Here is a 14,246-nt window from a genome sequence, read left to right on the forward strand (position 1 = left end):
TGGTCTCTGGGCAGAAACACAGGCTTAAAAGAGTCTCTCTGTGGGTCAGATGAAACCAGGTCATGGCTGCGGTGGGCCATTGCTATCAAATGTGATGAGCTCATGAGTTGATCCACATCCTCTGGATTTCCCCTAAGCAGATGTAGACTTAATATAGATCCCTCAAATGATTATTCTGCATAGCTCCGTGGGAGTTGTGGGTGGCATTGCGGTGTTGCCCGATCGCCTTCCCCTCCCATACTCTCCTCTCCCAAACCCAGTCGCTGGTCGTTTTTATTAAGAATACAGTAACGTATAACAAGAGCCCTGCAGGATCAGGCCAGGGGCCCATCTACTTGGGCACCCTGTTCTCAACATTCGTCAACCTATGTGGCTTCCAGCAACAGGAGGGCTTAAGAGTGAGGCCTTGTATCCAAAACCAGCCTCCCCTAACCACAGCGGCTGTCCCCGAAAGAGCACCAGGGAGTGCTTGCTCATGAGTAAACCAATCACTCTGGGTCTGTAGAAGCACACTGTGTTGTCAGTCTTTGACCTGGACCCCGAAACTGTTGGCACTGATGCTCACAAGGACTGAGGGGGCAGCTCTCCCTCCTGCTCCGGTGGCTCCAGGGCTTTGTCATCACGTATCAGACCAGAGGGACCCTCAATCAAAGAGATCATCAGCATTGTATTTGGGGGCAGGGGGCTGCCTGTCCTCTGAGGACTCCATGCCCAGCACCAGGTCAGGGCTAAGCATGTGGCAAGTGGACTTGCCAGTTGAATGTTATCCCTCCCAACAATGTGGTCCAAAAGAGATGCTTTAAAGCAGGTTTTTCCAACTCCGCAAATTCCCCAGTTGGGAAAGGCACGCAGCTCAGTGCTAGAGCACCTGCATTACTAGAAGGTGCCAGGTCCAGTCTCCAGGAACTCCACAAGTATGTAGAGCTGGGAGAGATTTTCTGCCTGAAACCCTGGAGAGCTTCTGCCACTCAATGTAGACAACACTGACCTAAGTGTTTTGATTCAATATAAGGCAATTCAATATAAGGCAGCTAGCTTCCTATGTTCCCATCAGACACCTCACACTATTAAACAAGTGAAAGAAACTTGCTCTTTGCTTGCATCCTGTGCCAAATGAGCCTATCGTTCTTACCCGCACCCCCCCCCCGCACAGCAGCATTTATGAATCTGCCACAGCTGAGCAACTAATAGACACTAGAAAGTACTTATAAGGGTATTTAAAAGAATGTGACAAAGTGTCGCCTGCCCACGAGACGTAGGTGAAAAAGAGGAGGATCAGGCCCTCAAGAGGAAGGTGTTTTGATATGGTTTGGGCCGTTTGTTTCAAGAATGGAAACTGAGCTCATTCTGCCCTTTATATAATTTGTGCAAAGGCTGTCCCTGACGTGGCCTGTCATTTAAGCACTGAATAAACACATACGCCTAACAGGTCTAATTTCTCTCTCCCACACACCATTTTCCAAACTGCACATTATCAGCTCTCCAACTGCACATTTATTTGCAGCTTCACTCCCTCTCTCACACAGAGGAGCTGCCTCTCTTGCCGCCGCCGCCCGCCCCCCCTAGTTTGCCCATCTGGATCCAGTAGATCTCTCCCTACCATTAAGCCGAGTGAGGCAGATTCCTCAGGTGGCAAAAAGCCTTGGACTTGGTAGAAGGCAGCTTCCTATGAGCGGCATTCCACAAAGCTTGACTCAGAGCAAGCCCATTGAAATGAATGAATGTACGACCCAGGTCCATTCATTCCTATGGGGTCTGCTCTGGTCAAAACTTTGCTGAATACCATCCTACGCTCCTACAGTCACAGTTAAATACCATCCGTCAGATCAGCTTTGCGCTGCGATGGGAAGGTAATAATGTTATTTGTTTGATCATAAGCCGTGGCAAAACGACAACAACCCGTAAATCTGGCAAATAATTACAAAAGGATAACATTACAGAACGACAATACCAATTGTCTTGACAGCAGCTCCAGGCAGAACCTAATTTATCGCAAAAAAACTTCCGTTCTTCAAATGGTGTTCAGACACACTCACAGCAATGCAGATTTTCTGCCCTTCTCCAGTGCCAAAACAAAAGGCAGGAGCTGTGACAGAGTACAGCTGCTTTGAATGCAGAAGATCTGTGGCTCAATCCTCTGTGGTATCTCCAGGTAGGCCTGGGAGAGACACCAGTGGTCAGATGCTCCTAGATGGGGAACCTTTTGAGCTTGGTGTGTCAAAATTCGCCAAAAAACCAAGCATAACTCGGATGGTGTGTCACTTCAAGAAAAAAAACCATAATTCCGTGATATTTATAGTTTAAATAACAAAAATGTATAATTGTAATATACCCATATAACTGTATTTAATAAATCAAAAACTTTTTATTTAACCAAACCAAACAAAAAAAACCCTTATTTATCACAAAGTGCCCAGAGTTGTTGAGCTTTTTGGGGGGAGCTGCTGACCAAAGTTTTGGAGGTTTTTTTTGGTGGGGTGCAAAAGTTGCATTGCTTTTTTTGGGGGGGGTGCCCCAAAGCAGCTGCGCTTATTTGGGGGGAAGAGAACAGAAATAAATGACGGATAATACCTTCGCTGGAACTAACATGCAGTACTGACATAGTCTGCCAAAGCGTCAAAAAACCCAGCACAGAACAGGTTAAAAAATGAACGCTGTTACACCCAATCATCGTCTGCCAAAGCGCCAGAAACAACAGCACAGAAAGGGTTAAAAAATCAATCTCTGGCTACCAGCAACAAAAGACACACCAAAAAAGGATCCGGGTTTTAACACAGCAGAGACAAGCTGCAATGTGAGGAGGAGCAGGAGAACAAATGGGGGGAAAACAACAACAAAAGCATGAATGGGCCGATGGGGCGCGTGCCAGCAGTGAGGGCTCTGTGTGTCACGTCTGACACGCGTGTCATAGGTTCGCCATCACTGTCCTAGATGCTCCCAGTCAGTGCAGACAATTGTGGGTTAGCTGCACGTATGATCTGATTCAGAATAAGGCAGCTAACTATGTCTTATGGGTTGTGCCTCACTATTAGAGCAGCTGCTTGGCAGGCAGAAGGTCCCAAGTTCAGTCTCTGGCGTCTCCAGTTAAAAGGCTCTCGCATCACAAAGCTAAAAGTAACCAGTTCCAATTGTCAGACCCAGAGGGCAGCTGCTGTAAGGCTCACATGTTTGTACATAATCAAATGAGGGATATAATTTGATCCCAGCAAAAGGCATTGAGTTTGAGGCTCACTTCAAGAAGACATGTTGCAAAACTCCGGCTCCCATCCTTGGCTGTTTTCAGGAGTGAGCCAGCAGATGGAATCCAACAATATCTGGAGGGCCACAAGTTCCCCCTACCTACCTGTCTCAGCATGTTGGGTGGGGCTTACACACAGGTAAATAAATCTGCCTAGGCCTGCAGTTTTCTTCACTCTGAACTCCCTCGCCCTCTAGTGGCCAGGTGGATTTAACTCACTAGAACAACTCTTCAGAGGCCTCATTGAACCAAAAGTGTGTGTGCACACGCATGCAGACACACACACAATTAAACTGTCTTAACACACATCTCCTCACCCCCAGGCATCTCCTCACCCCAGGCAACTCTAAGGGGTCTCTAGCTGGGCATTATTTATTGCATTTATACCAGGCCCAAACTTCGACATTATTTATTGCATTTATACCATCCCCAAACTTCGGCCCTCCAGATGTTTTGGACTACAATTCCCATCTTCCCTGACCACTGGTCCCGTTAGCTAGGGATCATGGGAGTTGTAGGCCAAAACATCTGGAGAGCCGCAGTTTGGGGATGCCTGATTTATACCCTCACCTTCTTCTCCAAAGAGCTCAAGTCCATGGTTCTCCTCCCACTCATTTAATCCTCACAACGACCCTGTGAGGTAGGTTAGGCTTAGAGGAGACAATGACTGCCCAAGGTCACCCAGGGAGCTTTCTGGTGGACTGGAGACTTAAACCGTGGTCTCTCCCAGGTCCTGGTCTCACCACTGTGCTGCACTGGCTCCCCAGCAACCTCAGGGGAGCTCACACACCACCTTGTGAATCTTGGTGGCTGGTAGGGTCATTTTATTCTGTTGTTTTGCTGCTGTTAACAAACATTGCATGCCACCACTCCCAATCTCTGCCGAGCAGGAGCAATATTCCAGGGGGTTCCAAGTGCTCTCCCAGGGTTGTGCTGCCATTGGGAAATTGAGGTCCAGAGGTGACTAAGAAATAGGGTTAATTCACATGTATTCACATTATTTATTATTTATACCCCGCCCATCTGGCTGGGTTTCCCCAGCCATTCTGGGTGGCTTCCAACAGAAATATTAGAATACACTAATTTCTTAAAGATTAAAAGCTTCCCTAAACAGGGCTGCCTTCAGATGTCCTCTAAAAGTCTGGTACTGCAGTTGTTTTCCTCTTTGACATCTGGTGGGAGGGCGTTCCACAGGGCGGGCGCCACCACCGAGAAGGCCCTCTGCCTGGTTCCCTGTAACTTGGCTTCTCGCAGCGAGGGAACCGCCCGAAGGCCCTCAGCACTGGACCTCGGTGTCCGGGCAGAGCGATGGAGGTGGAGACGCTCCTTCAGGTATACTGGACCGAGGCCATTTAGGGCTTTAAAGGTCAGCACCAACACTTTGAATTGTGCTTGGAAACGTACTGGGAGCCAATGCAGGTCTTTCAAGGCACTCCTGTTCCCAGTCACCAGTCTAGCTGCCGCATTTACACCCAAAGCCTTCAATGGAGAGAGTTCAGAGAATCACATATCAAGAGCGGTGTGTTTCCCCAGTGCTTGGGACCTACCCAGCTCATTGCCTCTGCCCCAACCTGACATGATGGTTCCGGCCCTCACAGCAGCTCATGGAGTTCTGCCCACTTCTTTTCTTCTTCTTCTTCTTCTTCTTCTTCCCCAAAATGCCTGCTCTAAGCAACTCCTCCCTATCTGTCTGCCTGCCCCACCGTATCCAGAACTGTTTTTGGTTTTTTTAAAGAGCATTTTTCCTGTGTGACATCATGCCCCCCCTTGTCACTTTGGTAACTGGGTGGTTTCCATTGATGGGTTAATGACTCGTTTCCTGGCCTGGGGGGGGGGGAGTTTTGCCTGTATTTTTCACTGGCTTGTCATCTTCCCTTCAAGTGTTATCTAAATTCCACCATTTATTAATTTCTTAACACACCTTAGCAGTTACAGGTACCCTTGCACCCCAAAACTCTGTTATCGCAGACCTGTAACACTACCCTTTGGATTTTTGCTAAACACCTTTTTTGAAAAGAAGAAGACTTTTCTATAATCTGAAGAAGAAGAAGAAGACTTTTCTATAATCTGAAGCTGTCAGTTGATAGGGTTCAGTCATGGAGGCTGGTCCATTAGGATCAGCCTGCCCCCCACCTGGGCCCACCTGCCTGTCTTCTTGCATACAGCCAGTCGAGTGGGATGGCCCTGCCTGCCATCTCCTCCTCCTTAGTCTCTGTGTTGCCCCATGAAAAGCAGCTCATTAAGGAGGAGGATGGGGACAAATCTAGAATGAGTTGGCTCCTCCTCTCATTGCATTGTTGTTGTTGTTGTTTAAGTCGTGTCCGACTCTTCGTGACCCCATGGACCAGAGCACGCCAGGCACTCCTGTCTTGCACTGCCTCCCGCAGTTTGGTCAAACTCATGTTCGTAGCTTTGAGAACACTGTCCAACCATTTCATCCTCTGTCGTCCCCTTCTCCTTGTGCCCTCCATCATTCCCAGCATCAGGGTCTTTCCCAGGGACTCTTCTCTTCTCATGAGGTGGCCAAAGTATTGGAGCCTCAGCTTCACTATCTGTCCTTCCAGTGAGCACTCCGGGCTGATTTCCTTAAGAATGGATAGATTTGATCTTCTTGCAGTCCATGGGACTCTCAAGAGTCTCCTCCTCCTCTCATTGCATAATCTCCAACATTTCTCCCACAAAAATAGGGACGTCCTGAGGAAAAGTGGGACATTCTGGGATCAAATAAGACAGTGTTTTTCAACCTTTTTTGGGCAAAGGCACACTTGTTTCATGAAAAAAATCATGAGGCATACCACCATTAGAAAATGTTAAAAAAAAATAACTCTGTGCCTATATTGACTATATATAAAGTAATTCTCCCATGGCACACCAGGCAACATCTCGCGGCACACTAGTGTGCCGCGGAACAGTGGTTGAAAAACACTGAAATAAGAAACCGGGAGGGCTTTTCTAAATCAGGGACTGTCCCTGGGAAATAGGGCCACTTGAAGGGTCTGTCATTGGCTCTGGCTCAGCCAATCATCCTCTGCTCCATTAGTTCTGGTGGGCGCCAGCCAAGGAAGCTCAGTGTCATTTCTTGATGGTCTGCCTGGAAGAAACCGCCAAATAATTTGAGCAGGGAGAAAGAGGTCTTTCCTTGCTTCAGGATCTCAGCTCCTTTCAACCAGGAAAAAGGCAAGGAAATAATGTTTTCTGGCTGCAAAGTAGTTTGCTTCATTGCTCAGTTTTGGATCTCTCCCACCCCGGCAAGGATGTGCTAATTAAATAACATTATTTAATCATAAATATATAAATGTTTATATAACAGTCCACTACGGTACATACACAGGTGTCTTTATTTAAGAAAACACTTTACACTGTTTTACACTTCCCAAACAAATAAAAATAGTAATTCTCTTAAGTGGTTTACAACCTGTCTCAAAATGTAAAACAGAGCATTGCAAACTATCAAAACAAACCACCACAAATGAAAACAGAAATGAAAGGCCCACATTTAAAGCAGAATAATTAACAGAAAAAACTCTTTAAAAAACATTTTAACACCCTTAGAGATTTTTGAAACATGAATCAATGCTTTCAAATAGTTCAAAGCAGAAAAACAACTTAAACCCACAAAATAGATAGCCAGATAGATAATAAAGCCACTGTGAGGCAGCATGGCATAGTGGTTAGAGATTCGGACCAGGAACTGGGAGACCAACGTTCAAATTCTCCACTTCATCACGAAGCTCACTAGGTGGGACAGTCACTGCCTCTCTGCCTAACCTCCCTCACGGGGTTGTTGTGGGGATTAAATGAGGAGGGCAAGGGAGAACCGTGTACAGTATGCCGTCTATATCATCACTTTGAACTCTTGGGGGGGGGGGCAATAAGTAAATGTAAAAGGGTAGTGTTTGTGTGAGGTTATTGTTTTGTTTTGTTTTTCTTCCTGCTCTTATTATGTATTTAGCTTTTTTATCTTGCTTTTTTATGCTGCGAACGGCCCAGAGATCTACGGATGAAGTGGGGAATACAAATTTGTTAAGTAATAAATAATAAAATAATGTTGAAGCTTCTGCAGAGGCGGCTGCAAAACAGGAAAACGTTTTTTAAAAATTCCTTCAGTAGCACCTTAAAGACCAAATAAAAACTTAGTTGGTCTTTAAGGTGCTACTGAAGGAATTTTTTTATTTTGTTTCGACTCAGACCAACACGGCTACCTACCTGTAAGGAAAACGTTTTGTTCGGGAACCAACCAACCAACCCCCAATTAACGCCCCCCACTTAAAAACACATCTTCCCCTAAAAAAAACACCCTTAGTTAAAATAAACTTCACACTCCCTTCTAAAGCTTTAAAGGGCTGCCTCTTTAAGCGCAGCTCCTCCGTTGCCAGGCGGTGCCTGTTGCCAGGCGGCGTTGATTGGCGGGTCGGGGATTCCCCTCTCATACAGCTCTCTCTCTGCAGGGAGGGCTTTCCCCTTGGCTGACACGTGGGTTTGCCAGAGCCCCAGCTGGAGGAGCGGGGGGCGTGTCCTGGGCTGCTTCCACCCTCCGGCCAATGAGCGGCTTCGGCGTCGGGAGAGAGGGCGGGACTGGGCGCCCATATATGGAAGTGGGCGGGGGGGCGTGACCCGAGAGTGTGCCCCTCCCTCTCTCCCTCTTTAGGGAAGCCGCTCCCTTTGGCTCCTTCGCCTGAACTGGGCTGATGCTGCGAGAGGAGCGGACCGCGCTGTGAACTAGGGAAATACAAACAACTTTTTCCCCCTTTTTGTGGGGAGGGGGGCGTGTTCCTCCCGGGGCTGGAGCTGCAATGACCTCCCGCAGGTAAGATCCGCTTAATCTCCTGCGGCGCGTCCGAAATGTGTGGAGTTTTGCAATTTGGAGTTTTTGTTTGCCTTCAGTGGTGGTGCGGCGTGAAGCTCAGAAACTGGGCAGCGGACAGCCTCCCTCCCCACCCCACCCCGTTCTTTCTTTTCTTCCCCGCCCCGCTCCGTATCTAATGTTTGCAGGTAGACCGCCCCTGAACATGGAGGATTGACCTCCTTCTCCCCCCCCCCCCCAACCGCAAAAGGTGGTGTACTTCTGCGGATGTTTTGGACTACAGCTCCCGTCAGTCCTCTGCCAGCGTGGGGGGGGGGGAATCACCCCTTAATATTTGGAGGTAGATTGTCCCCAGGCTTCTCCAGATGTTTTGGGCTACAACTCCCGTCAGCACCCCCCCTCCCAGCCAGCCAGTGTGTTTCTGAGTTTGTAAACAAGGCACAGGTCTCTTCCCTCCCTTCCGCCCCACCCCCTTATCTGTTATTATTTGGAGGTGAACTCCCCCTGATCGTGGAGGGTCTCTATGTTTAGCTTAGCCTTCCCCCACGTTTGCTGTCCTTCTCTAAATGTTTTGGACTACAACTCCCATCAGAGCCCCCAACCCGCTCCATATGGCGAGGAGGGGGGAGAGTTGCACAACTCTCATCTCTCCGACCCTCGGTACCTAATATTTGCAGATAGACTGTCCGTGAGCATGGATGCGTGTCTTTAGGTCAGCCTTTGTCAAGCTGATGCGTCTCTCACCCCCCAAATCGCTTTGCAATGTTTTGGACAACTCCCACCAGACATAGCCAGTACACTGTTTGCAGTGTGGGGCTGTTATTTTCAGTTTCTAATTTCTTCATTCTTAGTTGTTCTGACTAGTTTACCCTTTAAAAAAAACTGTCTGTGTGTAAAGCAAACCTTTCTGAGTAGACCCATTTAAATTAATTAATGGACCTTGCTAACTTAGGTATGTTAATTTCAGTGGCTCTAAACTGCTCAGACTTTGTTGGATTAATGTCTCCTGTCTTCGGTACTTGGAGGTAGACTGCTCTTATACCATTTACCTGTTGTGTAGAATACTTTACTGCAGACCAATCTTATTTGTTGCTGCTGCTGTTAACCTGCCCTTCATCCTAAGGTCCCAGACTTGATTATAGTTAAAGCGTGATGTTAGAAACAGTTAAAAACAACTTACCATCACAGGAATAATGTGTGTCTTAAAACTATACATTATCAGGTGTCGAAAGCCAGGGCAAAGAGGAACAGTTGATATCCATTAGCTACTCTGGTCATCTCTGCGTCATGTGGTAGGGAAGTCTTAAGTCAGACTGCACTGGGTGAAAGAGAAAAGTTTCCTTCTGCCTCATCATCAACTTCCTTTCCACATTTTAATCTCTCCCCAGTTTTCATCTTTCGAGTTCTGGAGGCTGGGTATTGGTTTTTTATTTGTTTATTGAACTAAGAATCCCTCTAACGGATATCAATTTATATTCTGCATTCTAGTGTGTTGATATCAGTGTAATCTTTCCTTTTTGTTTGCCTTGTTTAAATTAAAAAAACAAAAAAAACAAAAAACTGGTGGAAAACCCGTCTTTTCATTCTCCTCCTACCCCCACCCAGATTAACCTCTTTTTTCCCCTTCCATCTTCTTTTGTGGTTATAATGCAGATAACAGGTTTTTGTGGTACAATTTGTTTCCTTTCCCCTCTTTCTACTAGATATTTAATTCTGCTGTCAGGAGGTAAACTCACAGCTGTGCTTTGAAAGCTGCCCTTCAGCGTGGGTGCGCCTGAGGATGTGCAGAGTGCAGAATCTGCAATTTCTGCAGTTGTGTAACTGTGATTGTGTAAATGACAGGCGCACCTCTGAGCCGCTGACTTCCTTACTCACTGCTCGATAGCTATAGATTCACACACATACCTTAATGCAAAATAATCTCCAAATCAGAAAACTGCACTCTTGCAAGCTTTAACCCTGGAGCATTTTTTTAAAAAGCATGGCTTCTTTTCGGTTTAGCAACCATGATTGCAAAGGAACATGTTTATGGTTAAAATAGTTTGGAACAGCTTGTCAGGGAGCATCTCCCCCCTCCCTTGCCCCCCCCCCCGCCACTGACTTCACCCTGTTTGACCTCATGTTCCTTCTGCTCAAACCCAAAATCTCGGAATCCAAAAAGGAACTCTGAATTCTTGGAACCCAAAGGCCTTTTAATTGTTGTTGGTACTCTTTGGCCATTGCAACATTTGGGGAGGCCTAGACCAGGGATAGGCAACCTCAGGCCCGTGGGCCAGATGCAGCCCAATCGCCTTCTCCCACAGACAGTCTGGGGATCAGTGTGTTTTTACATGAGTAGAATGTGTCCTTTTCTTTAAAATGCATCTCCAGCCCCCCACAAGGTCTGAGGGATAGTGGACCGGCCCACGGCTGAAAAAGGTTGCTGACCCTTGGCCTAGACTGACATCTGCCAAGCTTGATTAGAGGTTTGTGCTGAATGTTTTGTTACTTAAAGCTTCATTTTGCTGGAAGCATGGTATAATGGTTAGAGCAGCCTTGGCCAACCAGATGTTTTAGACTCTAAACCCCCATCAGCCCCACCTAGGACAGGTTGAAATGTTGGACCTAATCTCCAGGTAACACAGGTCCAAACTCCAATGAGTGACCTTGGGCCTGTCGCTTGTCTTAGCCTACCTCGCAAGGTTGTTGTGGGAATGAGGATGTGTGAATGCATTGTGCATGTATTCAGACTTGCCCCTCAACCTTGTGCCCTCCGGATGCATTGGTTTACAACTCCCATGGAGCTGATGGGAGTTGTAGCCCAAAGCTGCCAGAGAGAGCGATAGGTTGAGGGGTGCTGTCGTAGACATTGGCCTAAGCTTTTTGCAGAAAGGGCAGAGATAAAAACGTAGGAAACAGATATTGCTTGCTGAGTCACTCCGGAGGAATTTCTTATTTTAATGATCTATTTTAAAATGGGCTGTTCTGCCGGTAGGCCAGCAGGCTCTCCACGTTCTCTTAAGAATATATATATATATTCTGTAATCGCCCATTCCACCCCCTGCAAAAATATAAACAAACACTTTCTTTGATTTAAGCTAGAAAACATCCATAGCAGTGGAACTGCTATGGGGCAGCTGTCCTTGTTTGCTTAGGGTGTTCCCTGTTTCCTCTCCATTAGGGCCTTCCTTTGTTACCTTTCGAGGTGTATTATTACTGTTAGTGCAGTATTCGATGCCATCTGTGTATTCCACAGAGCAGGAGCAGATGGTCCCTGCCCCGAGGAGATGGCAATCTATAAGGTTCTGGCACAGAGAAAACAACAAAGGAGAGGAATTTGTGGCAGGAGTAAGTGTAGTGACTTTGTCCATATTGGGAGCAAACAAAACATGAACCCCCCCAACACAGTCTGCTTCTGGACTCCCCCCCCCCCCACTTTAAATGCAGGGTTTTTCAGTACTGGCCATTTTGGACTTTCTAAAAATTGGGGGTGGAGGGGAAATGTATCTAAAGGGGGAAAGGTCCAGGCTAACAGCAGAGAGGGGAGGATGCCCAAACATTACCATGCAGATGACTGATGAGAATCCACTTTTTGCTTTGATGTGGGCAAGTCCAGCCCGTGGGTGTTTCAGAAGCATGTGCTCAAGTTTCCAATGGGACCAGGGAGCTTGTGTGACAAAGGCAGGAGGCATCACCCAGGTGTCCTGGAAGGCTGCTCCAAGCAGATGGGACAGCGAGGGAGAAAGAAAGGAGGGAGCTTTTGGAGGGAGCTGGAGGCCTTGGGATACCTGAGGCTGTAAGAGCTACTAGCTATGGTTTGTGGTGGCCTGTTGGCTGTGTTCTACCTCCTCTGCTGGAGGCAGTGCACCTCTGAATACCAGTTGCTGGGAATCGCAAGTGGTTCTCGCACTCAGGTCCTGCTGTGGGGCTTCCCACTGGGGCATCCGGTGGGCCACTGGGAGAAGAGAATGCCAGACTAGATGGGCCTTTGGACCTGGTCCAGCTATAGGGCTCATTTTGGGTTCGTGCGGAAAGGGGAGGAACTTGTATTGAACCTGAGAGCAGACAGCACATCCATGTAGTGTGTTTCCCATGCTTGGGTCTCCATCATCCCTAGCTAGCAAGACCAGTGGTCAGGGATGATGGGAACTGTTGTCTGAAAACAATTGGAGACCCAAGTTTGGGAAACTCTGGTGTAGGGGGTTGGACAGGAGTAGTGTAACACTGCAGATTTAAGTCCTCTTGCCTTGAGTCAGAGGCAACTGTATCTTGACTTTGGTTGCACATGCATGTTAAGTCTTGCACATGACCACAAATGCTGATGGTACATTTTCCTTCTACTTCTGTATCTCTGTATCTGTCTACCCAATTAGTGTTTTTTTTATGAGGTGCATCTAACATTCTTCTTTCTCTTCTTATTAAATTTATTACCCATCCTTTGCCAGCAGGTACCAGAGTGGGTTGCACCAAATTAAAATTCAGTATTAGAAGCAGTTAGATCAGTCATCGGAATAGGGTAGGTCCTGAAAACAGACATCTCTGGTGTCCAAAGGTTAGCGCATGCTTGAAACTATAAAACGAAGCTGCCCAATGCATCTCTGTGGGGCAGGAATCTCACAACTCGGTCCTGCTCAGAGTAGACCCACTGAAAGTAATGGGCATGGCTAACTTAGGTCTGTTAATTTCAGTTGGTCTACTCTGAGTAGGACTTGGTTGGCTACAACCCAATATGTTTTTTCTTCTTCCTATATACATAAAAACGCAAGGTTGTCATCATACAGCCCCCTTGGAGGACTTTTTAGGGCCGCATCACAGTCCTGGAATACAAGTCTGGAAAATATGCGGCCCTCCAGACGTGATTGGACTTCAACTCCCAGCAGCCAGCATGCCTAATGGTCAGGGTGTTTTGTAGCTGGGTTGCAATGGTAAAATATCAAAAATTGCAACGGGGAGATTGAAAAATCAATAAAATAATGCATAGCTGTCAAGTTTTCCCTTTTCTTGCGAGGAAGCCTATTCAGCATAAGGGAATTTCCCTTAAAAAAAGGGAGAACTTGACAGCTAGACGTTGTAAAAGTTTGAGCAGCAGAGAGCAAGAGTATGATGCGATTAACACAGCATCGCTAAAATCCAGTGGATGAAAAGTGCGCAGCTATGGAGAGCCTGCTGTATAAAAAGGTCTCTCTTAATCTAGGGCTCAAAGCAGGAATATGAGAAAGGCAGTGGCGGACCTACATTTTGGGGGGCTCTGAAGCCCCACAGTAGATCTGCCCCCCCTGAAGGACAGGGTCAGGTGAAGCTCTCCAGGCTGGAGACAAATAGCACAGGTGGAATCCTGTTGCTGAACACAGTGGTAAATAGGATGCTTCAAGAGTTGTAGTTCATAACATCAGAAAGTCACCCTTCGGGCTGCCCCCAACCCACCCATATACTTCCTGGGCTTCGTTCCATTTACAACTCATCCTTTTGATTCTTGAGTAGGTGGGACGGGCTCTGTCCTCGTGCGAGTGAGTCACAGCTGCATGCGCTCAATTTGTGGCGAAAGCACCTTAAAAAAGAAAAAAAGGAATTGAAATCTGTTTCCCCTTGTCGTCTTCTCTGGCTGCTTCCTCCTCTGCAGAGAGAGAGCTGACTTGATGGAAAAGAGGCAGGCCAGACTGTTTCCATAGAAGGTGAAGGAGCAAGGAAAAAGAGGTGGTAGAAAAATTAGATGCGTTGTTTTTCTTGAAAGTACCTGGCAGCTGATTCATCAGTGCTTTGGTTGTGGAAAAAAGCATTGTCCTCTAATGGGGAAGAACCTCAGCTCAGTGGCGGAGCATGTGCTTTGAGTGTAGAAGGTCCCAGGATCAGTCCCTGGCATGTTCAGGTAAGGCTAGGAAGGTCCCCTCTTTAAAACGCTGGAGAACGGTGGCTAGTCGGTGTAGACCAGCCTTTCTCAACCTTGGGTTCCCAGATGTTGTTGGACTACAACTCCCATCATCCATAGCCAGCAGAGGCAGCAGTCCCCACCCCTGATTCAGTGGCGTCTCTGGGTTCAGAGGCTGTATGTCATTGAATCGACATTTGTAAGAAGAACCTGCTGGTTCAGGCCAGGATCTCATCTAGCCCAGCATCCTCTCCTCATAGTAGCCGGGGGCCGGACCAATATATTTTGCTGCCTGAGGCAAAGGAGAAGATGGCGCCTCTCCTCACCTGCAGCCCAATCCACGTGTGCAAGTCGATCAA

At 47.3% G+C, this 14,246-nt stretch overlaps 1 protein-coding gene across 1 annotated transcript in view; it reads left to right on the forward strand.

Moving 5' to 3' along the window:
- Positions 1-7,911: 7,911 nt before the first annotated feature.
- Positions 7,912-14,246, forward strand: part of LOC118086429 (tyrosine-protein phosphatase non-receptor type 11) — a 54,194-nt gene continuing 47,859 nt past the window's right edge. Inside the window, exon 1 of the mRNA XM_035118023.3 lies at positions 7,912-8,045. Coding sequence (XP_034973914.1) covers positions 8,032-8,045 — 14 coding nt within the window. The 5' untranslated portion in view covers positions 7,912-8,031. The remainder of the gene's footprint in view (positions 8,046-14,246) is intronic.

Source organism: Zootoca vivipara, chromosome 6 (assembly GCF_965207765.1).
Source record: "Zootoca vivipara chromosome 6, rZooViv2.hap1.1, whole genome shotgun sequence".
Classification (NCBI taxonomy): Eukaryota; Metazoa; Chordata; class Lepidosauria; order Squamata; family Lacertidae; genus Zootoca; species Zootoca vivipara.